At 51.3% G+C, this 24800-nt stretch overlaps 1 protein-coding gene across 2 annotated transcripts in view; it reads right to left on the reverse strand.

Annotated features, from left to right (window-relative positions):
- FHAD1 (forkhead associated phosphopeptide binding domain 1) overlaps nucleotides 1-24800 on the reverse strand; it is a 133135-nt gene that overhangs the window by 28599 nt on the left and 79736 nt on the right. The window contains exons 15-24 of one of the 2 annotated variants that reach the window (XM_032302350.1): nucleotides 20392-20462; nucleotides 18631-18783; nucleotides 16263-16370; nucleotides 15917-16024; nucleotides 12553-12660; nucleotides 10611-10718; nucleotides 7891-7998; nucleotides 3619-3792; nucleotides 1465-1690; nucleotides 212-296 (exon numbers count right to left, since the gene is read on the reverse strand). In XM_032302350.1, the coding sequence (XP_032158241.1) occupies nucleotides 212-296; nucleotides 1465-1690; nucleotides 3619-3792; nucleotides 7891-7998; nucleotides 10611-10718; nucleotides 12553-12660; nucleotides 15917-16024; nucleotides 16263-16370; nucleotides 18631-18783; nucleotides 20392-20462 (1249 nt within the window). The remainder of the gene's footprint in view (nucleotides 1-211; nucleotides 297-1464; nucleotides 1691-3618; nucleotides 3793-7890; nucleotides 7999-10610; nucleotides 10719-12552; nucleotides 12661-15916; nucleotides 16025-16262; nucleotides 16371-18630; nucleotides 18784-20391; nucleotides 20463-24800) is intronic. The other variant, XM_032302351.1, reaches the window with a different exon arrangement.

The raw sequence follows: 24800 nt of genomic DNA on the forward strand, positions 1-24800 counted from the left end.
ACCTGCAAGGGGCTGAGTTGGCATCTGAACAAAGAGCCACCCAGGTCTTTCCATGACACCATCTTGACCTTCTAGAGGATAGAGAAATTCAGATGACAGCGAGAAGACCCCAGACTCGACTCCTTTTTTCCAGGTTCCGATTATGTGGCCGGAAGTGGGGGTTGGGGGGCTGGTGTCTGGCCCGCTGTGCACACACCCCTCAGGTACTCACATCAAGGTGTCACACACTTCATCTTTGACACTGCTGTCCACTGGAGGCGTCGGTGGGGGGTCTCGCTGCATTACCTCCTCCTGGGCTGAATCAGAGGAGCCCGTGAGGGTCATTATAGTCTGCAAGCAGCCACTGCTCTCCCTCGCCGGGGCTTATAAACACATCTGCGTCTTTTCCAACTTAGCCACCCCTCTACAGCCTGCCACTTTCTCTGCCTAATGAGCCCCACCATGGGTTCTGTGGGACAGGATGGGACCCCCCATGCAGGAGCTCATGAAATCTTTCCAGCTACTCAATGAACAAGGGATCATGAACTCCACTTATAGGGGAGGAAAGGGGGATAGGAGGGACGGAGCCTGGCAGTTCTGGGAAACTGAGTCTCGCTCCATGCCTGGGCCAAGGTGCCCCTTCCTCCTGGGTCACCTGTCAGGGCCATCATTTGATGAACAGCAGGGACCCTGCCTGGCCAGTCCATAAGGAATCCCCAGTGCCTAGAATAAGCTTGGGACCTAACAGATGCTCAACGAAGAGTGACAAGTGAATGAAAGCATGAAGTGAGTCCTGCCAGCTTGTCAGCTGGCTGGAGACCAGGACCATGTTTCTCAATCAGGGCTGAGTTTGCCTCCCTACCCCCAAGGGGACACCTGGCAATGTCCGCAGATGTTTCTGGTAGTCACACTGGGGTGGGGAGTGCTGCTGGCATTCGATGCCGTGGCTGAGCAACACAGGCCCAAGACCTCAACTTCCAGAACTCTTCCCCAAGAGCTCAGCATCTCCGCAGTACATAGCGTCGCCTTGGTCATTTAGGGCAAGAATGTGCTCACAACCCTGAGTTCTTTTCTTAAACCCTTTTGGATTTCTTTTTAAAGCTGGTTATGAAAAGCTGTTAGATGAAGTCGCAAACTCCAGAGGGCAAAAAGAAAGGCCCTGCACGGGATGTTTTCATGCGGAAAAGACACTCGGTGGCATGCTGCTTTGTCGCCCCTCGGCAGCCTGGCAGCCTGTGCGTCTCCGCTGGCTCACTGGCTTGGCACAAAGGACATCCCGTCCGGTTGCTGTGACCTCTGTCTAACCTGGGCCTCGAGGGCCCCAAACCTTGTTGTGTAATGGGAAGAAAATGGTGTCCCAGGGGAAAATGGAGCATTCAAGCGAGGTGTGGCCTTTTCTGGCCCATAATCAGCGTGTGGGGACCCACGGGATAATCAGAACCTGCCCTGAACGCTATGATTTCTGCAGCTTCTCTTTGGACTGACCTGGGTCGCTGTCCTTCAATGTTGCAATCTCTCCTTCTATTTTTTTATGGTGCTCGGTCACTTTTTGGAGTCTTTCTTCGAGGCTCACGATCGTCTGGGAGTGCTGTTTGATTTGCTCCTTATATTCCCTGATTTCTGTTTCAAATCCATGTTTCTGGGAGTCCTGTTCTTCCTGGAGGGCCTTCACTGTCTGCTGTTGCAGCTGTATCCGCTCCTCCATGACGAGCTGGGGAAGCAGGGAAGTCATTAGCACGGTCTCGGGAGCCGGGCATGATGCCAAAGGTGACAATACCAGTATGCCCCCTTTGCACATACAGGCATGGAACCGGACCCATCTCAGGGCCTTTGCACATACTGTTTTCTCTGCCTGGTACTCTCCTCCCCCCAGCTCCTTGCATGGCTGACTCCTTCTCGTGTTTCATGTCTCAAGTCCAATGTCACCTCCTGAGAGAAGCCCTTCCTGGACTGCCTGTCTAGAGGAGAACACTGAGACACCTTCTATTCCATCTTCTGCTTTCTTTTTCCATGACGTGCTTATCACCATCTGAACGATCTTATTTATTTACCATTCTGACTAGAATGGGAGCTTCAGGAGAGCAGAAACTTACTTTTCCTTATTTACCAATGTACCCACAGCACCAGTGCCTACATCCCTGCCACAGTATCTAGACCTAAATGCTCAATAAGTATTTGTTGACTTAAAGAATGAACACTTTTAAAAGAAACAGAGAATGAATTTGTATTTCTTTCTTTAATTTCTTTTTATTTTTTAAAGTCAGTGCCATGCCCAGCTTGAAGGCCAACACGGGGCTTGAACTCATGACCCTGAGATCAAGACGGAGCTGAGATCAAGAGTCGTATGCTTAACCGACTAAGCTACCCAGTCACCCCAAATTTCTATTTCTTAAAAGTCAAAATTCCCAATCATCACCAAGAGGGGAGCTGGACCCCTTCCCGCAGCCGCCCTGTCCTTCCTGAGGCTCTTCTTGGGGCTTCTCAATGCCTCATCCTTGCTTCCCTCCTGCTGCTCCGACCACTCATTCCCGGCTCTCCTGACACCGGACTCCTGCTCCTTATTCCTGGATGACATGTTGGGCCGCAGCCCCAGATCCTGAAACTCAGGCCCACACACCGTTTTAGTGATCATGCCTCCTCTACGCTGAGATGTCGTATCTTGCTTTCTCCCCCAAATCTACTGGACCACCAAAAGTTTGGGGCACATTTGGACTTTGCTGCCCCATCCTCGCCTCAGTCTGAATTCTTTCCCCAGAAGACAGACCCTCCCCGATAAAAGCCACTCTGACCTCCATAGTCCTGTCACCATGTCACCCACAGGCCATCCATACCCTGGGTGCCCCGGCTCGAAGCCCAGCCCCTCCCTCTCCTTGGTGCTCAAGTCCCCTCCATCAGCTTTCAAGTCCTGCCATTTCTCGTGTCTGTCCTTACGGCCACTCCTTCCTGCCCGCTCCTGTGCCACCCCGAGTCTGTAGCTCCTTATGACTCAGGCTATAGACACAGCCACCATGTGCCACAGCCCAAGCTGGCCTCCCCAACTCCAGTCCCTCTCACATCCACTTTGTGCATTTCGGCCAGATGAGTCCTCATGATGTCCTTGCCCACAGACCTGTTGGTTGAATGTATGGATGATAAATGTGTACAGTATTGAGCCCTGATGGCGGAGGGCCTTGAATGCCGAGCTAAAATTTTAAAGCATTATCTTAAAGTCTGCGGAATAGTCGGTGATTACCAAGGTCTGGGGCTGCTCAGCCCCTCAGTCTGATCCTGTGAGGACCCTGTATTACAACATCTTAGAATGCCTGGAGAGAGAGCACTGTAGCCTCTGTTTGCTTTTCCTTTGAGACCAGTGCTTCTCAATAAAGGGTGATTTTGCCCCCAAAAGGACATTTGGCGAAATCTGAAGACACCGTGGGCTGACGGGTGTGGAGGGAGGATGCTACTAGCATCGAGCAGGTAGAGCCCTGGGGCGATGTTATGTACCCCGCGCTACATGGCTGTGCATGAGAAAGGGTGATTCAGCCTGGGGTACCAGCAGCAGCCGGGCTGAGAGCCCCTGGGCTAAGTCCCGGGTCCTCCCGGCATTGTGATCCTTCATTGAGGGAAAGACTCTCCTGTCCCCGGAAGGCACCAACTCACCATTTTTGCCTTGGTGGTTTCCAGTTCAGCTAACGTTTCATTTAATTTCATGCTGAGGTTCTCTGCTCTTAGGCTCTCGGCTGTCTTGCTTTTCTGAGTCTCTTCTACCATGGCCAGTGCATCATTTAATTTATTATTCAAAACGCCTTCTTTTTGCACTTTTAAATCTATTTCCTGGACAAACAGCAAACATCAAATTAGCAGAAATTTGGGAATGAGTATTTACCCTAGCTGTCCCCGTCCTGGCCCCCCCGTTTTCAGAGAGGAGGTGAATTCTATTCTGTTAATGTCCCTTTTTCAGCGCAAAGTCCATGTTTTCTCTGGAAGGTTCCAATTGTCACAGAGCTCTCTTTTCTCTCCAGCTGAGGCTGTCTCCTTGTGATTTCTGGTCTCTGAGCTCAGTTCTGTCACCTGGAGTGCACTGAGTAAGTTTTATTTCTCTTTTATGAGGCAGCCCTTTAAATATTTGAGGAGGGCTGTCATGTCTCTCTCTAAATCTATTTTCCAGGATATATGTGCCGAGGTTCTTCACCCTTTTGCCCCAGGATCTGCCTACAGCACCCTTCCCTGCATCCCTCCCTGGCTTCAGCGGGAAGGCCTCCCCGCTTCCCTCTGGGCTGCAGCAAGGTCGACCTTGCGCACTTCGTCCCTCCTCCTGGATCCACTCTGCCAGCCCTGGACTCCCCAGATTCTACTCTCCTCCAGGAGCCCCTCCTCAGACCACAAAGAATAGAAGCTTTGTGACTGGTCCTGGGTGTGTGTGGGGGGGTTTCATGAACTTTCTTTACTTACTTGACTTTATTTTTAAAAAAGATGATTTATTTGAGCGAGTGAGAGAGAGCACGCGTTCATGAGTGGGGTGGAGTGTGGAGGGGCAGAGGGAGAAGCAGTCTCCCGCTGAGTAGGCACCCCGATGTGGGACTTGATCCCAGGACCCTGAGATCATGAGCTGAAGGCAGACGCATAACCGTCTGAACCAGCCAGGCGCCTCTACTTGATTTATTTTGAAAGAGCAGTTTTGGGCTCACAGCAAAATTGAGAGAAGAATTCAGAGCTCTCTTATTTGCTCTCTCCCCCCAACAATGGAAGAGTCCTCATCATCAACATCCCGCAGCAGATACCTTTGCTCCCACTGATAAACATGCACTGACACATCACAGTCACTAGAAGTCCGCAGTTTACGCCAGGGTTCACTCAGTGCTGTACACTCGACAGGTCTGAGCAAATGTACAATGACACATTTCCACCCTTCTAGAATCCTGCAGAGGAATTTCACTGCCCTGAAAATCCCCTACGCTCCATGCTGTCCTCCCTCCCCTCCACCAACCCCGGCCTACTGTCTCCATAGTTCTGCCTTTTCTAGAACGTCACAGACTTGGAATCATACAGTATGAGGGTTTTTCACAAACATTATTTCATCTGATGTAAAATAGTAGTCCATGAGATGTAGTGCCGGGTCCGCTCAGCCTCGGCTGCTGGCAGGGTAAACTGGTATGACCTTTTTTGGAGGATCATTTGGGAATGTGTGTCAAGAGGCCGAACAAGTTTACACCCTGTGACCCAGCGATGCCACTTTTGGGAATCCTTCCTAAGGACGTAAACCGCACACTTTCGTAAGGACTGATACGCGGGGCTGTCCAGCCAAGCATTTTTAACTTGAGTGAGAAACATCCCCGGGGCCCAAGCATAGGGGACAGGTCAACAAATCGGGGTCCACCCCACACAGTGCAAACCCCGGTCAGCCAGCCGTCCCGGGCAGGTCGTGGAAGAACGCTGCATGCCGTGGAGACGTTTCGGTAACGCAGTCCGTTAAAATAGAGCATCCAGGTCCGTGCGCACAGTGTAACAGGGTCGACCACTGTCATAAATGCAGGTGCTGATGTCTGTAATAAGATTCAACGTGTAGATGGTCTGGGAGGAAGCAGATGAAAATGTCACTAGGGGTAACTCTGCTCAGTGGAAATCAGGGGCAGTTTTTTTATCTTCTTCCAAGCGATTTCCTGTAAACGGTTGCTCCTTTTATAATTGGGAAGGGAAACGGATTTAAACACGAGAAAAAGCCATTTCGTCACTGGCTTCCTGTAAGGCTCACCTGGGAGCGGCTGCGTTCCCGGTGTATCACCACTGAAGTCCATCTGGTTCTATTTCGGGGCCTTCACGTCACCGTGGCTGCGGAGAAATCCTGGTGCAGACCGTGGGCAGCCCTGGCCAGAGGAGGTGCCCCCCCCCGCCCCCAGGGACGCTGGCAGGCATCCCATGGAGCCGCCTGTCACCTGCAGCACCCAGTGGAGCCCTCCAGCTGTCCCCGAGAATCCACAGCAAACAAACGGTTTCTTTGATGGCCGTGAAGCTGCCCAAGGGCAGAACGCACTGCCTGGGGTCTTCGCTCCTTGCCAGCAGCTCAGCTGGACTGACTCAAGGACAGGACACCCAAGTGGGCTGTGCCCGCAGGCCGGGTGCGTGTTTCTCTCCCCCTCTTCTCCCACGCCCATTGCTCTTCCACACAGAGGAGCAAAACGGCACGTGAATAAGCAACTCTCTGTTTTTTTTGGGGGGGGGCGTCCTTGACCTTGTCCTTCCTCGGTCTTTCCTGGTACATGGGGACTTTCTGGGAGGGGGTCCCCATTTCTCCTTGTCTGCTGTGATGCCCCTGGGCTGCCTGGAGGGCTGTCACGAGACCTTGCGCTCTGATGGCATCCTGTCTTCCCTGAGGCTGTCGAGTGCACAACAGAGCCCTCTCTCTGGTGCTCCGCAGGAGGGATTCTCTCTGGGTGGAGGACGGGAACAGGGCTAGCCACGAGCCACCCATCGGTTCATTTCCTCTGCAGAGCCGCGAAGCCGCCCGAGCACCCCCCCTTTCAGTGACCGGTAGAGTGAAAACTGACTGCTGATTTCAGTGACAAACTTTTTTTTTGGGGGGGGGGTCATTATTCTCATCCCTGCTCCATTACATGTCCTGACCACTCCACTTTAAAAATGTTAATGTCGCTGTTCCTCCTGCCCCGACTGAAGTATTTTATGGAAGATCCACGGTGAATCATTTGGGGGAACAAGGCTGTGTGTGAACAGATTGTGCCCTTGGGGCTACGAGGACCCGCAGCATTGGCTTGCCCTCCCTCAGTGAGCCGGCCTCGGCTGGCAAGTCCGGCATCATGTCCCCCAGCTCCGACTCCGGCCTGCCTTCTCCCGGCATGCTCCAGCTGGTCAAGGTCCCTCAGAAAGCGGTGCCTGGGGTTGATTCATAATGCAGACCTGGTTTGCTGACGCTCACCTCTCCGGGGCAGCAGTGTTCCAAGCACCACCTGGGCTGCTGGTTAAAGATGTAGATTGCCGAGTCCGTCCCATAGACCCTAAATCTGAATCTTTGGGGGTGAGGCCTGGGAAATGGGCATTTACATGCCGCTCCACCACTCCTGCTCCAAGGGACTCTATGCACGCTAATGTTTGAGAATCTTGTTTTAAGGAAAATGATCTAAGATTGATGGGAATAGATGCAAAGAGCTTTCTTGTCCCATCTGGTCTTCAGAGTCCTCTGAAATTGTATTTACCTGCATTGAAGTTTAACCCCCTGTTGTCAGGTTGTGCATTTGATCCCGTGACTTGACCTTCATGATAGGAGCCATTGTGTGTGTGTCCCTTGTACTGTCGGGACCCAGGAGGAGTGAATTCTATCCTATACAGTGCAGAGGTTCCTAAGACAGGGTCCCGTACAACAGCCTGTGCTCCTCTGGTGTCTGCTCCTCCCAGGAACAACTGTAAATGTGGTTTGACTGGGCAGGTCACAACACCCATGGGGACAAGTTCTGGCGGAGACGCTGCTGTCCAGGTGATGAGAAATTCAGGCGTCCACCTCCTGACATCCCCTCTGCGACCCCAGGCAGCTGAAGCCATGCACTGTCCAGGGATAGTAAGGAGAGGAGGGGGACAGTGTGGGGTTCGATTGTGCCTCCACTTCCCAGCTGTGTACTCATAGTAATAATAATCATAATAATAACGGCAGGCAACACACAGAGCATTCACTGACTGCTGGACACTTTCCTATGTGTTTTATGAGCTTGTTAGCAATCAAGCCTCACCACTCAATGGGGCTGATCTACTGGCATCATCTGGATTTTATAAGCCAGGAAATGTAGGCACAGAGATGGTAAGACACCTGCCTCAGGTCGCATGGGCAGAAAGCGGCAGAGTGGGATTCGAACCCAGACCACCTGTCTCCAGAGCCCTGCTCTTAACCGCGCCAGGCCCCTCTGTGGCTGCCCCTGAGACTCTCACCTCCTTCTGCTTGGTGATGTAGTTCTCCAGATCTTGCACCTTCTTCTTTTCCTGCTCTATGGCCTCTTTGGCTTTGTGTTTCTCGTAGGCGAGGCTGCTCTCTGAAATCTGGAAGTGACAACTGGTCTGAGGGAGTGTAGCGAGAAAGGAAGCGAAGGGGCACCATGGGGGAAGCCAGGATTAGCAATCATGGAGACCCAGGATTAGTAACCACGGAGACCGGTGAGTCAGGGTTTGGAGCAAGGGCTCAGGGAACAGGACGCTCACGGGAGAGAGGGTGGGCATCCTGGCCTGCCAGCCACGACGCTGAGAACCTGAAGGTCATGTCTGGTTAGTCACCGCATAAAAGAGAGGATTATTCATCGTTCAGGATTTCGGGGTTGTGTTCGGGAAGTGACGTGCTGGTGAATGTTCAAGTCAAGGCGTTTGGCACCGAGCCAAGCTGGAATGCGGGCCTTCCGTTGGGAAGTACCTGGCTTCTTGGGAGGTGGGGCAGGAGAGTCAAAGTAGAGAGGAGAGGCCTCCTGTACCAGTGGACCTGCCATGCCTGTGGCTTCAGGCTCTCTCCAGCCTTCAAAGGCTTGGGTCCAAAAACTGATGTCTGGGACAGTTTGGAACTGAGCACATGAAGCCCTCAGGTCTGGTGACGTGGAGATGGGAACTGAGGACCAGCCTCACCCACACAAGCCCCAGGAGGTACACAGAGCAGGGTGATTGGAAAACTCAATTTGCAGTTTGGAATCCTTGTGATGACACTCCCATACAAACACAGAGTTCACAGACACATATTTTAAGTATATGCGTGTGCGCACAGACAAAGGCCTGAAGAGATACGATCGGAAATGTAAATATCGGTTATCTTGGGGGATTGGAACTGTGGCCGTTTACATCTTCCTCTTCTTGCTGGTCTGGGTCTTTTACATTTTCTTGAGTGAACATACATTATTTGGCAAAAAGAAAAATGAAAATTATGCTAGGGAATGCGGTGCTGGGGGTAGGATGAGTTTTTGGGGCTGCGTGGCCCTGGAGAAAAAGATGGTCTTCCCAGCAGCCCGGCTGTTGGAGCCCAGTGTCCACGGCTGCACCCCCCTTGCCCTGTTCTGCACAGGCTGCCTGCCCCACCTGGGCTCTGACTCACCTCCCCACACGAGTCTGGCATTTACCTGCTGCCAAGTCTGCTAAGATGGTCCAGCCCCAACCCTGCCAGTCGGAAGAGGCTCCCCCTTCTGCCTGTCCTGTGGGATTCTGTGCTGCTTGGCGTGTCGCAGCTGAAAATAATGATGATCCTGACGCCTCTTTAAATGCTTGCGACACGTGCATCGGGCACCAGGCACCGAGTGCGTCAGCGCATCTCAGCAGAGCCCCAGAGCGTGAGCCCAGCAAGCTGCATTCTGCCGGGGAGGACACGGCAGCTGTCACCAAGGCAGTATGAGGACAAATAATGTACGGAGGTTACACCACACCATTGCCCAGCCCTAACCATGCAGCCACTGGGCTTCCGGACCTCCTCATTAAAACCTCTACCCTCCCCAGAGGCAGAGCCCTGCTTCTATGCTCATACTTAGTTGGGCACAGAGTCCCCTGCACCATGCAGGAGCCCGTGCCTCAAGACTCTACCCCCGGCAGTCTATATAAGGGACCCTCTGGGCACAGCTGCTGACAACAGCTTGACCTCACTCCCTGCTCAGGCTGACACAGTCCCACTGCCAAGGTCTTTGCTGGACTGTCTGCCGTGCCCCCGCCGCCACCCCCCTGCATTGGACACACGTCATTCTCCCCACCTCACCTGGCCACTGCCCTCACCTGGGCAGGTACTTGATAATGAACACCGCCCCTCCTCTAAGGGATTCTATGCACACTAATGTTTGAGAATCTTGTTTTAAAGAAAATGATCTAAGATTGATAGGAATAGATGCAAAGAGTTTTTCCATCCCATCTGGTCTTCAGAGTCCTCTGAAATTGTATTTACCTGCATTGAAGTTTAACCCCCTGTTGTCAGGTTGCACATATGATCCCATGCCTTGACTTTTGTGATATGAGTCATTGTGTGTGTGTGTCCCTTGTACTGTTGGGACCAAGGAGGAGTGAATTCTGTCCTATACAGTGCAGAGGTTCCTAAGGTTCCTAAAGGTCCTGTACAACAGCCTGTGCTCCTCTGGTGTCTGCTCCTCCCAGGAACAACTGTAAATGCGATTTGACTGGGCAGGTCACCCATGGGGACAAGTTCTGGCGGAGACGCTGCTGTCCAGGTGATGAGAAATTCAGGCACCCACCTCTTGACATCCCCTCTGCGACCCCAGGCAGCTGAAGCCATGCACTGTCCAGGGATAGTAAGGAGAGGAGGGGGATAGTGTGGGGTTCGGTTATGCCCTCCACTTCCCAGCTGTGAGCTTATAGTAATAATCAATAATAATAATAATAATAGTAATAATAATAATAACGGCAGGCAACACACAGAGCATTCACTGACTGCTGGACACTTTCCCATGTGTTTATGAGCTTGTTAGCAATCAAGCCTCACCACTCAATGGGGCTGATCTACTGGCATCATCTGGATTTTATAAGCCAGGAAATGTAGGCACAGAGATGGTAAGACACCTGCCTCAGGTCGCATGGGCAGAAAGCGGCAGAGGTGGGATTCGAACCCAGACCACCTGTCTCCAGAGCCCTGCTCTTAACTGCGCCGGGCGCCTCTGAGTCTGCCCCTCTGAGACTCTCACCTCCTTCTGCTTGGTGATGTAGTTCTCCAGATCTTGCACCTTCTTCTTTTCCTGCTCTATGGCCTCTTTGGCTTTGTGTTTCTCATAGGCAAGGCTGCTCTCTGAAATCTGGAAGTGACAACTGGTCTGAGGGAGTGTAGCGAGAAAGGAAGGGAAGGGGCACCATGGGGGAAGCCAGGATTAGCAATCATGGAGACCCAGGATTAGTAACCACGGAGACCGGTGAGTCAGGGTTTGGAGCAAGGGCTCAGGAACTTGATAAGGAATATGTTGACTTCTCCCAACAAACGTCTAGGTAGTTCAGTCACTAGACCCATGTTACAGATGAGGGCACAGAGACAGCAAGGCACTTGCCCAGGGTCAAACAGCACGGCGGGACAGAGCTGGGGTTTGAACCAGAATCAGCACTTGTCGCCTACTAGGCTTTCATGCTTTACCCCCTTTGCACCTCCCTCTGGCTTTCTTCCCCGGACCCCTCATCCGGCTTCATCTTGTCGCACTTTCCTTCCTTCCTCACACTGCTGCCCTGTCCCTGCGGCTAAGGGAGGTCCTTGGATTCCGCAGCTGGGCCACTTTACTCAGTGGCATTTTCTCGCCCTAGATGCTCCCTTCAATCTTCTTCTCCCCCCCAGGTCTCACTCCAATGTCACCTCCTCAGAGAGGCCCTCCTGCCTGTGGCCACTCTCTAGCCCACCGCTTTGATCTTCTCCCAGGTTTGTGGCCCTGGAGTTATTGTGGGCACCTGGTTCTGTGGGGTCTGTCCCTCAGCCTAGAGTGGGAGCACTGAGAGGACACAGCTCTGGTCCTTCTTGTGCACTGTGGTGTCCCCAACGCCCAACAGGGCCTGGCCCATGCTAGCTGCTCAGGCAGCATTTGTGGGTGGATGAATGAAACAGAAGTGAAAAATTCATGGAGTCAGTACTGTGTTTCTGGGAGTTCCCTGAGGGCCAGGCCAAGTCTGTGCCGCCTGCGTCCTTGGAGCCCAGCTCATGGAGCTGCCACTATAAGTCACTGAGTTCTCTCCCTGGCCTCCAGCTCCTGAGAGCCCTTTTTTGACGTCTTGGGAAAGGGGCGGTTGGCGTGTTTGGGTTAGCCTGAGTGACACCTCTCCTCTCAGCCTTGGGTCTGCCTTTCATGGCGGCTCCAGGCCAGTGTGGCTGGTGGGCCCAGTCCCTAGGCTGGTGGGGGTGGCTAGAGGTGGATGTCTCCAGCGTTCCCCAGGCATGGTGCCCAGGCCTGCCCAAACCACTGTCACCCTCTCCCCAAGGGTGTACTTCTCATCTACTCTGGACCTTGGGCACTTACCCCTGGAACTGCCATGCAAGCTTGTTATGTACCAGTCTCTGCCATCTCACTCCACAGCTCTTTGTGTCTCTACAAAAAGTCTATGAAACCAGGAGACCAGAGCTGGGAGCGAGGGTCTTTCTACTGTGCCCGTGCTGGGTTGTCATAAATACCTTTCAGTGAGGAGGAGGGAGAGGCTGGCTGGGGGACCAACCCAGACCTGGACCCAAGGGTTCTCTCTGGAGCGCATCCCTCTGCCTTCAGTGGCTGAGCGGGGAATGGTTATGTAGAGGGCCCTCCATGTGCAAGGTGTAGTTCTAAATCCTCTGTCTTTATTAATTCATTTACTCCTGCCAGGCGGGGTCTGTGACCACACCCATTTTACAGAGGAAGCAACTGAGGCCCAGGAGGTCAAGTGACCTGACTTAGGTCATTCAGCTAGTGAGTTGTACTTGACATTGGTCACTTCTCATGGAAGTGCTGCTCAACACTGGCCAGCCATACTCTCCACGGGGGCACAGAACCTGCTGCCCACTGGCCAGCCATACTCTCCACAGGGGTACAGAACCAGGGCCTCATGTCTGACCTTGGAGTTCGTTAGTTCGTTCCATAGGGGTTTTTGGCTGCTATGGCCCAGTTCTCTCTCGGCTCCCCATACCTCCTTCTGTTGGGTCAAGTGGTTCTCCAGATCTTGAACTTTTCTCCTTTCTGTCTCTAAAGCTTCCTTTGCTCTCCTTTTCTCATAGGCCATGCTGTTCTCCAAAATCTGAAAATCAATGACCAGTCTTTTTGGTTGCTTGTGCATTTCGGGGGGAGACTGCTCATTCTGGCCATATTACTGATAGTGGTAGCAGCTCCCATCCTGGGGGTTGGTAGGGGTGGGGTGAGAATCCCATGCTGGGGGCCCATGGCCAGCTTGTCACACCCAGTGAACCCTATCACGGTAACCCTAGCGGGCGAGTTAGTGTCCCCCATTTGTAGATGAGAAAACCAAGGAACAGAAAGTTGCACAAGGCCCAGGGGTCATGCAGTCTGTTGGAGGTGAGGTCAGGATTTGGGCCCCCTGCGGAGGTCGGCCCACTGCCTGTGCCCAGAGGCCCTCGCCCAGGACCACGTGAGCAGAGGGAATTGGCTCGGTCTATTTTGGAGTCTGAGCTCTTAGCACTGCACCAGGCAGCCGCTCTGATAAGAAGAGAGAATCTCATTAATAATGGATACCCTATTATTAAAATAAATCTCCTACAGAGAATCAGGTTTCAAGAAGTGGACAGTGTGTTGAACTCATGAGCCCCAAAGTGGCAATTTCTAGAAGGGGGGGGGGGTGAACCTCACACGTTGAGCTCAGAGAAGGCATATGGGGGAAAGTGTGGTTCAGTGCTTGTGCTCAAGGAATTTTATTCAGGAATTAAATGGCTGACGCCAATCCCAAAGGATCGGAGTTGCCCACGAGGCCCCTGTTTCTAGTCACTGCAAGAAAGGGCACCGTAGCTTTCAAATGGGTTGAGTTCTAAGCACTGGCTTGATGGTAAGATGTCTGGAACTTGGAGCATGGTTTCCATTGTAACCCATGGTTAGGGCTCCAGATTAGACTGCCCAGATGAGCCTGGCTGAAGTGCTAACTATTTTGCAGTGAAAAGTCATTAAAAAAAATCCCAACGCTCAGCTGCTCCAGTAGCAGCCCCGAAGAAAGCAGAAGAAGGGCGGCATCACAGGCGGTGGCACACTGCTCCTGAACACTGGGGGGTCGGGGTTCCTGGAATTTGTGAAAGAGACTTCCCAGGACTTCGAGGTGATTTAGGGTGGGCTCCACCGCATTGAGCTAGCATCTACACTCACGACTTTGCTCTCGGCAGCTCCTTTGCAGCGGAGGGGGCACTCAGGGGAAGACTGTCCCTGTGACTCAACACACACGGGCCCTGGCCCTCTCTCTGCTGCTCTGCTCCCAAGTTCCCAGGCATCCATTACCTAACAGGAGTTCACCTTTCACGTCACCTCGAAACCTGCATTATGATCCTTTTCCTTAAAGATTCATCTGATAATGTGACAGAAGGTCTAATAAGGACAAAAACCCAATAGCCGTTTGAGGTTGATTAAAGTCTGTGTCTGGGACTTTTATCTCAGATTTGCCCGTCAAGAAAACACAGAGAGATTCTGCTGTAGGTAGGCTGCCGTTTTCCTAGGCTTGGGGTGACCTGGCCACAGCTCCTCCCTGCAATGAGGCTGACCCCATCATGCCTTCTTCCTTAAATCTCTCTCCTGACGTCCCCTATGACCTCGACATCTCTAAATTCAAGGGCCTTCTCTGGGCCCCTGAGCTGAGCTATTGACCTCTCGGTGGCGTTTGGCCCCTGTGAACCCTTGGGAGACTCTGTTCCTCGTCAGCACCCCTGGAAAGACAACTCAGGGCAAGTCCTCAGTGACACTGTTTACATGGGTCGCCGAACACAGCCATGCAGGTGACCCCAGGTGACACCCGGCACATAAACATCTTCCCTCCTTGGATCAGATGGCATCGCAGGGGCTCTGCCTGGCCCAACTCCTTGTCTCTCCCGCAGCAGTGGGTGGGCGAGGACGTCACTGAGCAGTGAGGATGGGGAGGTCTACACGGGAGGATGTACCTGTTATCAAAGCTATTCACACACAATTCTGTGCCTATTCCAACAGCTACACGGGCTGAGCAACAATTCAGGGTCAAGCACTGCACTGTGCATGGCTGCCGGCCCTCACAGCCACACTTAAAGCCAGGAGATCCTGAGCAATCTGCTGAGGCCCATATGTCGTCAAGCCAGGATTTGAAACTGCGTTGCACGTGGCTACAAGGCCTGAACTCTTCAGCCCTCTGAGCTGCCTCGGGGTGCAAGAGCTCATGAGAACAGTATGTGAAAAAGACTTTGAGGTCCAAGGGTGACCACAAATTAAGCTTGTGCCGATGATGTCATAGAGCTCTCCCCAAAGCTGGTTTGGGAGCATCAGTACAAGCACAAAATCTTCAACAGGGGAGAAGGGTCCTGCCCTGGGTCTGGTTTTGGCTACCGCACTTCGGGAAGAAAACAGAGTTGGGATTGCCAACCCAGATGTCTACAAGGGCTTGACAGGGGCCGGCAAGGAAGTGGGCTGCGATGAACACGACAGGGAATGGCGGGGACGGTGGGAAATCGCTGCTGCTTGTGTGCGCTCCCATCGCTTCTGCCAAGTGGAAATGGGGCCAGATTTTCCGACTTCTCAGGAGAGGATGGAAATCTGGATTTTTAAGTAAATGTTATGAATTCAAAATAAAATGCTTGGGGACCAAACATAAAATGCCCCTGGGCCCTTTTAAGCCAGGGAGCTGCCAATCTGTGCCTTCTAGAGAGCAGAGCAGGCCAGAGGAGGGGACCAAGGCCAGGCTCCAGGAGAAATAAGGACATCTGGATCTGGAGAGGAGCAGGTATCTCTATTTTCAAGCCTCTAAAAGTTATTATGTGGACGAGAAGGTGGACAGGACTTGCAGGAGCCCAGGAGGCCACTGGGGGATTGACGTCCTTCTGGGACAAAGAGTTTGCTTGTGCTCAACCTAAAGGAAGAATTTTCTGCCAGCCTGAGGCATCACCAGTGGGTTGGACTGGCCTGGCCTGCAGAAAATTCCCAGATGGCAGAGCTGAAGGCTGGATGTAAGGATATTGCTGGAGGACTGACACAGCCCTAAAGTCCCAGAACTCTGTACCTCCTCCACGTCCATGCTTTGGCACACAATCTCCATGCAGAAGATGCTCGTGTCACCAGCCCCAACGTGTCTCTCAAGTCCTATCTATGTCTTTACTTTTGCTGTTTACAATTTTTCCAACTGGGTTGTCCAAGTTAGGACTCCAGGGCTCTCACCTCGGGCCCCACTGCTTCCCAGAGTAGCCGAACCCTCCTGAGGACAGATTGCTGTAGGAAAGCTCTGCCACACTCTTCCCACTCATCCGTGGTTCAGAGCTCACTGCCACATGGCCCGCAATCCGGATTTCGGCTCTAGCCGACAGTCCCCCTCAGCTGCATACCTCCTTCTGGCGGGCTAAGCGATTCTCCAGCTCTTGGACCCTCTTCTGTTCTTCTTCTAATGCTTCCTTCACTCTGCTTTTCTCTTGCATAATGTTTTCTTCCCAGACCTGCAATCCAAAGGCCACTGTTTAACAGACATTGTCGCCATGGTAGGAACCCAGACTCTGTGCCAGGAACTGTGCCGGTAGCCCTTCGCTGCTCTCCACTACCCACGGGGGAGACCGCAGGCAGCAGGAGCAAGGGATCCAGAGCGGGCAGCCTCGGATTAGAGCCCCAGGTTGGTCCTCCCAGGGTGAGTGACCCCGATTTGGGTTCAGGCCAACTCTGTCTCCCCCAGCTGCCTACCTTCTTCTGGCGGGCTAAGCGATTCTCCAGCTCTTGGATTCTGTTTTGTTCTTCTTCTAATGTTTCTTTTGCTCTGTTTTTCTCTTGAGTAATGCTTTCCTCCAAAGCCTGAAAGTCAATGACTATTGTTTAATAGACAGAGTTTCCATGGCAGGAATCTGGACTCCTTGCCAGGCATTGCACGGGCTAGCTCTTTGCTCCTACCATAAGCCCACTGGGGAAACTGCGCGTAGCTAGGAGCAAAGGATCCAGAGTAAGAAGGCCCCAGATCAGAGCCCCAGGTTGGGCCTTTCTGGGTGCTTGACCTTAGGAAGGTGAGAAGCAATAGACGCCCAGTCTCCCTATCTGTACAACAGGGAGGGTAATAGTGCTTCCTTCACTGGGTGAATGTGAGGGGCAGATGACAGTCTGAACACAGACCACTTGGCAGGTGATCATCGTTCATTAATAAGGGTCGGTCATTTCTTCTGTGATCTCCACTTTGCAGAGGAGGAAACAGACTTAGAAGGATTAAGGATCCGTCAAATTTCCTAGCAAATCACATGAGCAGGGATTCAAATCCTGGTCCATTAACTCAAGAGCCTCTTTTCTAAGCCAGCAGTTGGCAAACCATGGCCTACCAGCCAAATCTGGCCTGTTGTCTGCATTTTGTAAATAAAGTTTTATTGGAACACTTCCCTGCTCACTGTTTGTAGATTGCCTATGACTGCCTTTGCACTTACAATAGCAGAGCTGAGCAGTCATGACAGAGCAGCGTGGCCTGCAAAACTGAAAATATATACCATTCGGCTCTTTATGAAAAAAGTTTGCTGACCCTGATCTAAACCATGAGTGTGCACAAGTCAAGTACATGTTTACAGCTCATATTAAATAAGGGTTAGCTTGATAAAGCAACTTAGAATTTCTTACTATTCAAACAGTCCTCAAATGAGTTGGGATTCATGAGGAGGAGTTTAATTAATGAGTTTTGACACATGTATTTTTTAGAAACGGTGAGGGTGATGGTGTATTATGGTCTAAGGAAGGTTCATTTAAAATTGGGACCCCCACGGGGCTCCTAGGTGACTCAGTCAGTTAAGCATTAGGACTTTATTTAATCTCCTAAATGACAAAAGCACATCCAAAGTCATGAGCCTCTGATGTAGGGTGATGGCAATGAAGTACTTAAAAATTCATGGCAATCAGGGCGCCTGGGTGGCTCAGTGGGTTAAGCCGCTGCCTTCGGCTCAGGTCATGATCTCAGGGTCCTGGGATCGAGTCCCGCATCGGGCTCTCTGCTCAGCAGGGAGCCTGCTTCCCTCTCTCTCTCTCTCTCTGCCTGCCTCTCCGACTACTTGTGATTTCTCTCTGTCAAATAAATAAATAAAAATCTTTAAAAAAAAAAAAATTCATGGCAATCCCTGAATACAAAAAAGGGCCGACTCTTGGACAAAGATGAGAATGAGTTCATTATATGCAGTTTCCTGGCCTTCTCTAGAGATTCAGGTGTAGTGGGTCTGGGCTGGGGCCAGAGAATCTGTTTTTTTGTTGTTGTTGTTTTGTTCTTTTGTTTTTTTTTACAGAGAAAGAGAGAGAGAGAGAGAGGTAGGGGCAGAGGGAGAAGCAGACTCCCCGCCGAGCAGGGACCTGATGCGGGGCTTGATCCCCGGACCCTGGGATCATGACCTGAGCCGAAAGCAGCCACTTAACCAACTGAGCCACCCAGGCGCCCTGAGAATCTGTATTTTTAACAGGAGTCGAGGTCGTGCTTATCAGGCAACTCTGGGAAAACCACCCTCTAAGATTTGCTGCTGAAAATGTGTTCTGCAGACCTGTGCTGCCAGCACCAGCTGGGAGCTGGTTGGAACGCAGGAGGCCAGTTTCTGCCCCAACCTTACTGCGTCAGAATCTGCATTTTAACAGACTCCCCAGGGGCTTCCTGGGCACTGGTAAATTTGAGAGGGGCTGCTGTAAAGTGTCTTGTAACTGGTTTCGTTTTTAGAAAAGCAAGTGGCAATCTTGGCCATTTGTTTCCTATGATATGTATCGAGAGAGAGAAGACGAAAATAATGTAAGGCTGGTCTTGCAAGCACTGAGAGTCTGTCAGTTACAAACCAGGACCTCAGTAATGACTTGAACTTGGCAAATTGACTGTGGTATTTGCGCTAATAAGGTACCATTTCCAGGAATTTCAGTAACTTTGCTGTTTCAAGTTGAGTTTTAGAATTCAAGCTTCGTGTTACTTCCTCCGTTACTCACCTATTTAATTAATTTACTTCCAGAGCATCAAACAAGGAGTTGCTGAGATTTCTCCTCCCAAGTACATGCCTGCAGAAGAGGCCATTCCATCAGCTTCCAGGAGTAAAGAAAATGACAGGGACCACCTTACCGCCTTCTCATCCATAAGCCGCTTGATTCTGGCTTTCAGCCTCTCCTCTTGCTGCAGTCTGTCCTCAGTCAGCTTCTCCTTCTCTGCCAGATGCTCCCGCAGCTTCTCTTGCATGAAAGACTGCTGAGTTTCCTGAGAACTGTGGATCTTGATCTGAAATGAGAGGAAAGGAAACTGAAGCTGATGAGGGGGACAGGATGAATTAAAGGAGTCATTTCAACACTTTTCTTTTCCAAGTTCTTTTACCTTTGGGGGTACAAAGGTTTACGCAATCTTAAAAACACAGAGAGACTATGCTTAGTCTAGTTTCTGCTAGGCAACCTGTAGAGTTGAGTTGTCAAGAACCCAGACTCTCAGTGGTCAAGAACTCAGAATCTCAGCCCTACTTCTTTCTAGATGCTTTTTCATTTAGAAAATGGGATAATAACAGTATCTGCCTCTGAGAGTAAGGATTAAGTGAGATCATGATGGATGGAAAGCTTTAGCACAGTGCTGAGCACATACCAGGTGCTTGGTTAATGGAAGCTAGAACTGTTAGTTATTATTTGCTGAGTGGAAGAGAAAAAACGGTGAGCTAGGGTCAGAAGGCCTGAGCTTTTTCTTGATTCTTCCATCAACTAGCCTTGTGACATTGAAATAGTCACCTAGCCTCTGAGGTTCCATGTTTTTTTCTGTACAATAAGAAAAATGGGCCGATCAGGGGTTGACAAAGTGCTGTCTACAGGCCAAATCTGGCTCACTGCCAATCTTTATAAATAAAGTTTTATTGGAACAGTGCCATGCCCATCATGCTCATTTACATATTGTATATGGCTGCTTTTACTCTATAGCAACTGAGTTGAGTAGGTGTGACAGAGACTGTATGGCCTACAAGCCTAACATATTGACCATCTGGCCCTTTGCTTTAGAAAAAGTCTGTGGACCCCTGGCTTAGATGACCTGTGGGGTTGATCATGATGGTGGTCCCAATACTTTACTCTCTCTTCACCACGTCTTTGGCCATGTACCTTGCAGTGCCCACCCATACGCTGATCTGACATTGAATTCAGCCACGAGCCCTACTTGGGCCAGTGGGATGCTAACACACCAGAGAACTGAAAAGCATTTCATGACTGGGCTGCTTTTTCTCTTGTACTTCCGCATCACCATGGGGACACGCACAGGCTAGCCTGCTGGAGGATGAGAGACAGGTGGGGCAGAGAGAAGCTGCTCCAGCTGAGTCCAGCCTAGACTGATCGAGGGCCAGCCAACACCCAGACACTTGGGCAAGCCTGTCCAGGACTGGTGCACCCACCTAGTGGCTGACCCCTGGTATGTGAGCAGTGAACAGTAACTGTGGAATGCCACTGAAGTTTTGTAGGTGCTTATTACAAAGCATTGTTATGGCAATACCATACCAGAGAGGTACAATCCCTAAGAATCCTTTGCCCCTAAAATGGGGACTTTATGTGACTTTTGGTAATTCTACTCCCTACACTGCAGGTAGCTGTGTATTTAGTAAGCATAAGCCTCAAGATATGATGGCATTTAAAGTTTTCTGATGATTTTGATACAAGACAACAAGTATCCTGTCTTTGCCCTGGCCCTCCTGGGAGACCTTAGCCACCCTGTCTGAATCTTTTTGTGTCAAGTGAGGATATCATGTCATGTCTTGGAGAATGTGGATGGACTCGTTAACAGAGAAAAAACAGAGTTAAAATGCACAGTGGTATATAAACACTAAGGAGGAGCTGAAATGAACTTTCAAAGTCAAAGTATTACCTGAAGTTCCTGGGTTTGGCTTGTAATTTTTTTATAATATACCAGAAGATATTCCAGATACAAAGACAATCCTTGAAAAGAGAAGCAAGAAGGTTAAATATCCATTCAATTCACTTCCTTTGCTTTCCCAATAATGTCATAACAAAGCTTGCTCGCAGGTGGACGAGGGCACCATGGCCCTCCCATCAAGAAGACCTGAGCTGGGGCGCCTGGGTGGCTCAGTGGGTTAAGCCGCTGCCTTCGGCTCAGGTCATGATCTCAGGGTCCTGGGATCAAGTCCCGCGTTGGGCTCTCTGCTCGGCAGGGAGCCTGCTTCCCTCTCTCTCTCTGCCTGCCTCTCTGTCTACTGTGATCTCTCTCTCTGTCAAATAAATAAATAAAATCTTTAAAAAAAAAAAAAAAAAAGACCTGAGCTGCCATCCAATGTGCGTTTTTAAAGTGGCTGGTCAGCCTTGGATGGGCTCAAATCCAGTTTCTTTTTGAAGGTGGAAAATAAAACCCATCAGCAGAGCACCTATCAACTAAATGTCCACTGTGTGCCAAGCCATGAGCTAAGTCTGGTGGGGGAGTGGGGGGGTGGTGAAGCTATTCCTCGAGGTTCAGTCTGAGACATGGGGTCTAACTGTGTGAGGAGAATAGGTAGTGGCTCCGCGTGGCACGGAAGTGACTGCTGACGCAGGGCAGGAGGGTGAGAGTCTCTGAGGGGAGGTCATTCGCCTGGAGCAATCATAGGGGGCTACTTGGCCGAGGAGCCAGTGGGCACTGCTGGGTAGGCAAAAATCAGAGTTGGGGGGGAGGGCATTTGGAACGCAAGAGGTGGAATGCCAGGCTACATAGTGGTCCCCAAGGATACCCACGTCCTAATCTCTGGAGCCTATGAACGTTACCTGACGGGGCAGAAGAACTGTGCTGATGTGACCAAGTTAAGGAACTTGAGATGCAGGGAATTAGCCTGGCTTTTGGGGCAGACCCAGTATCATCCCCCGGGAGGATCTTACTCCAGACAGATAGAGGACAGGTGATGTAAGAGAAACAGAGCCTTGAAGACGCTGCACTCCTGGCTCTAAAAATGGAGGCAAGGGCCACAAGCCAAGGAACGCAAGGAATAAGGTTCTAGAGACTGGAAAGGCAAAGAAATGGATCCTTCCCTAGAGCCTTCAGAAGAACCCAGCCTCGCTGATCTCAGGCTGTCGGCCTCCAGGACTGTATGTGAATGAGGCGCCGTGTCTGTGCCACATGTGAGAGCAGCCGCAGGAGACTAACACGAGGGGAGGCAGGTGGGCAGCTGGGGAAAGGCTGTGCGTACCCCGTGGGGGTGCTGTGCTTAACTGGGCCGCACACACGGTGCGAGGTAGGGCTCGGAAGGTGGAGCGGGAGTGGAAGGCTGGGCCCGTGTGTGGTGGGGCTAGAACAGTAGCCTAAGAAGTGTTAACCTGATATAACCATCTCTGAAGTGTACTGGCCTGTACTGCGTGCCAGGCTCTCGGCCAGGCTCTTGGCCAAGCGCTCAGCGCATCACCCCACTGTACCACCGGATCGCACTGGTTGACAGGTGAGGCCGCGGGGCTCTGAGAACTGTGGCGGCCGAGTGCCACAGGCTGGCAAATAAGTCAGTGTGACGCCAGCATTGGAGTCACTGGGACTTTAGTTGCTGTTGGAGCAGAGAACTGCCCTGATAAAGAGCGTTTTTTTCGTTTAGCTTTTTAAAAGAATATTTTCAGAAAAATAGCTGGGATGAATTAGAGGTGGAGGAACTAGCTGGGTTTCCTAACCGCAGCTCTATTGCTAGGTTGGGCTAGGCAATTCTTTTTGGGGGGGGGCATCCTGGGCACTGTAGGACGCCAGGAGCCCCTTCCACCCAGGTGTGGCAACCAGAATGTCTCCAGACATTGCTAGGTGTCTCCCAGGGCTAAATCCCTTCCCGTGAGTTAGAGGCTGAGAGCCCATGGATGTCCAGGTCTTCAGGGGTGAAGCTCTAAAGAAGGCTGGGAGACATGGGGATAAAAAGGAGAGACAGAAAGCTCTTTCTAGGGACTGGATGGTAGTCCCAGTGTCAGACAGAAGAGACAGGTTGGGTGGTATGGGGGCTGGAGAGAAGGGAGGAGCTTCCAAGCTCATTTTCAGACATGTGGAATTTGAGGTACCGGAATGACTCTCAGGAGGGGTGGTCTGCAGAGAGCAGGAATAGCCCGGCTCACCCAGGGCCTTCCTGAGATTAGGAGGAAGCAACTGTCTTCTCCTGCTGGACGTGGCCCAGCCAGGCATTCCACCTGCTGCCTTACATGGCACCAAAACAGCACTACCATTCGTGGCAGCACGGACATGGAGATGTCCACTTGGCCACTGCTGCCACGGGAGGGGTTGTTGAAGTACCTGGATAGAGACTCTCTTCATAAGAAAGGAGGTAAGAGTGAGGGGAGGACCAAGGACTGCCCTGGAGGAGACACTCAGGCAGGGGCAGGACTAGGTGAAAGGGGCTGCTGAAAACAAATGGAGAAGGTCGGATGGGCAGGGTGTGTCAGTTCCAGGAGAGCCAAGGGGGTAAGAGTGTTTCCAGGAAGAGATCCAAGAGCGTTGGGTGTGCCAGCGAGAACACGGGCTCGGGAAAGATGGCGGGCCCGCCAGGGCAGGAGGGCTCCGTGTCAGTTACACGCAGGGACAAAGCAAGGAGGCAAAGACACAGTAGAACATTTGCAATGAAGACAGACGGCGTAACACGCTTCCTCAAGATCATAGGTGGGACAGGAGTGTTAGTAGTAGAAAAAGAGCTAGAGAAGCAGCAGGTTCCAGGGAAGGGCTGTCATCTTGAGAGGTGTGTTTGATGGCCAGAGGAGGAATAAAAGGAAGACAAAGGATGTAGGTGCCAGAGAAGGAAGTCATAATTCCAGACCCTGTGCACAGGCTCCCCTGAGAGGGAGAGAAGGGGCGACATGGAGGGATGAGCTGTATCTGGAGAAGGCACTGAGAATATGGTGGGAATTTGGAGAGAAGGGAGAAAAGACGGTCGAGAGAGAGAAAACAAGAGAGCTGAATATGTTCATGCCTGGAGCCTTGATCCCTGGCAGAGCAGCTTTCGGAGAATTCCCAGCAGGCAAGAGTAGGACAATAATATAATAATAGCTACTGAGTATTAAGCACCTGCTGTGTACCAGGCACCATGCCAGGAGTTTGACGTGTGATACTTTCTAATCCTTATAAACAACCCAGCAAGGAAATGTGTTTGCATTTATAGGTGAGGCAACAAAAACTCAGCAAGATGGGGCTATGGGGCTAGTTAAGTGGTAGGATCAGAATCCAGACCTCGGTCTGTCATTCTCTTTCAAGCGACTGGAGGTGTGTGAGTAAGGGTCAGGGTGGCAAATATGAAGGGTGCCCTGTGGAAAGGGGCTCTGTGGGGAGATCAAGATGGCAGGCATGGGGGGCGGTGGCCTGGGTGATGTTGGCATTAACTCTAGGAGCACACAGATATGGGGTGGCTAAAATGGGGTTCAACCCGTGACCCAGGAACCCTAGGGGAAGGAGCAAAGCATGAATAGGATCCAGAGAGAATTAAGGAGAGGAAGGACTCGAGGATGTCGAAGGGGAAGAGGGAGTGTGTGATCATGTGTCTGGGAGATGATGAGCTGTATCATAACGGGATTTTTCTCTTCCCAAGAAGACGAAGCAATTCTTCATTATATTTCTGGTGATAAAAGTTATGTGTCTCTTGAACAAATCCAAACGTTACAGACATCCATGACATGGAAAGTGTTCACTGCTCTAGCTTCCCTGGCAGGTCTGCCAGAAAGAGCTGATAAACCACCATGTGAAAGCAAAGGTCCCACGCGATCCCACTGTGCTGGGTAACACGCCCAACGCGTGCGTTTCTTTTTCCTCGGCTTTTTCTTTCGGTTGGACACTGATACTTAGAAGTGGGAGCACACTATGCATATTGTATTACAACCTCCTTTTTTTCATTTAAAAATGCGTATTTTGGATATCTGAGAATGAGTGATTCTTCTGTGCATGCTGGGAAGCCTTTTATTTGTAACAAAGTCTTGCAGAAACAGACACAAACAAGTGACCTTGCCAGAAAAAAAATGCAGGCCTTTCTTCCCTTTATCAAGAGAATTTGAGAAACCAGGCAGGAGGAGTGGGGGACTAACTTTCAAGGTCCCTCTTTAGGCATTCCACATCTGCCCAGCTGGACCACAAAGCAAATCTCTCACCAGTCAGGTCTTCAGGGCCAACACCAACCTTCTGGTCCCTTGGGTCGCTAGCCAACAATACTTCAAATAGTTCCCCTTTACATGACTTGATCTGCAATGCCCTGGGCTATATACAGACCTAGCTGTTAGGTGTTCTTTACCTCTTAGGACAGGCTTTACGCCTTGGAAAAGGCAGGTGGTGTGGTAGTTAAGAGTAGGGGC

The sequence above is a fragment of the Mustela erminea genome, chromosome 10 (assembly GCF_009829155.1).
Source record: "Mustela erminea isolate mMusErm1 chromosome 10, mMusErm1.Pri, whole genome shotgun sequence".
Taxonomy (NCBI): Eukaryota; Metazoa; Chordata; class Mammalia; order Carnivora; family Mustelidae; genus Mustela; species Mustela erminea.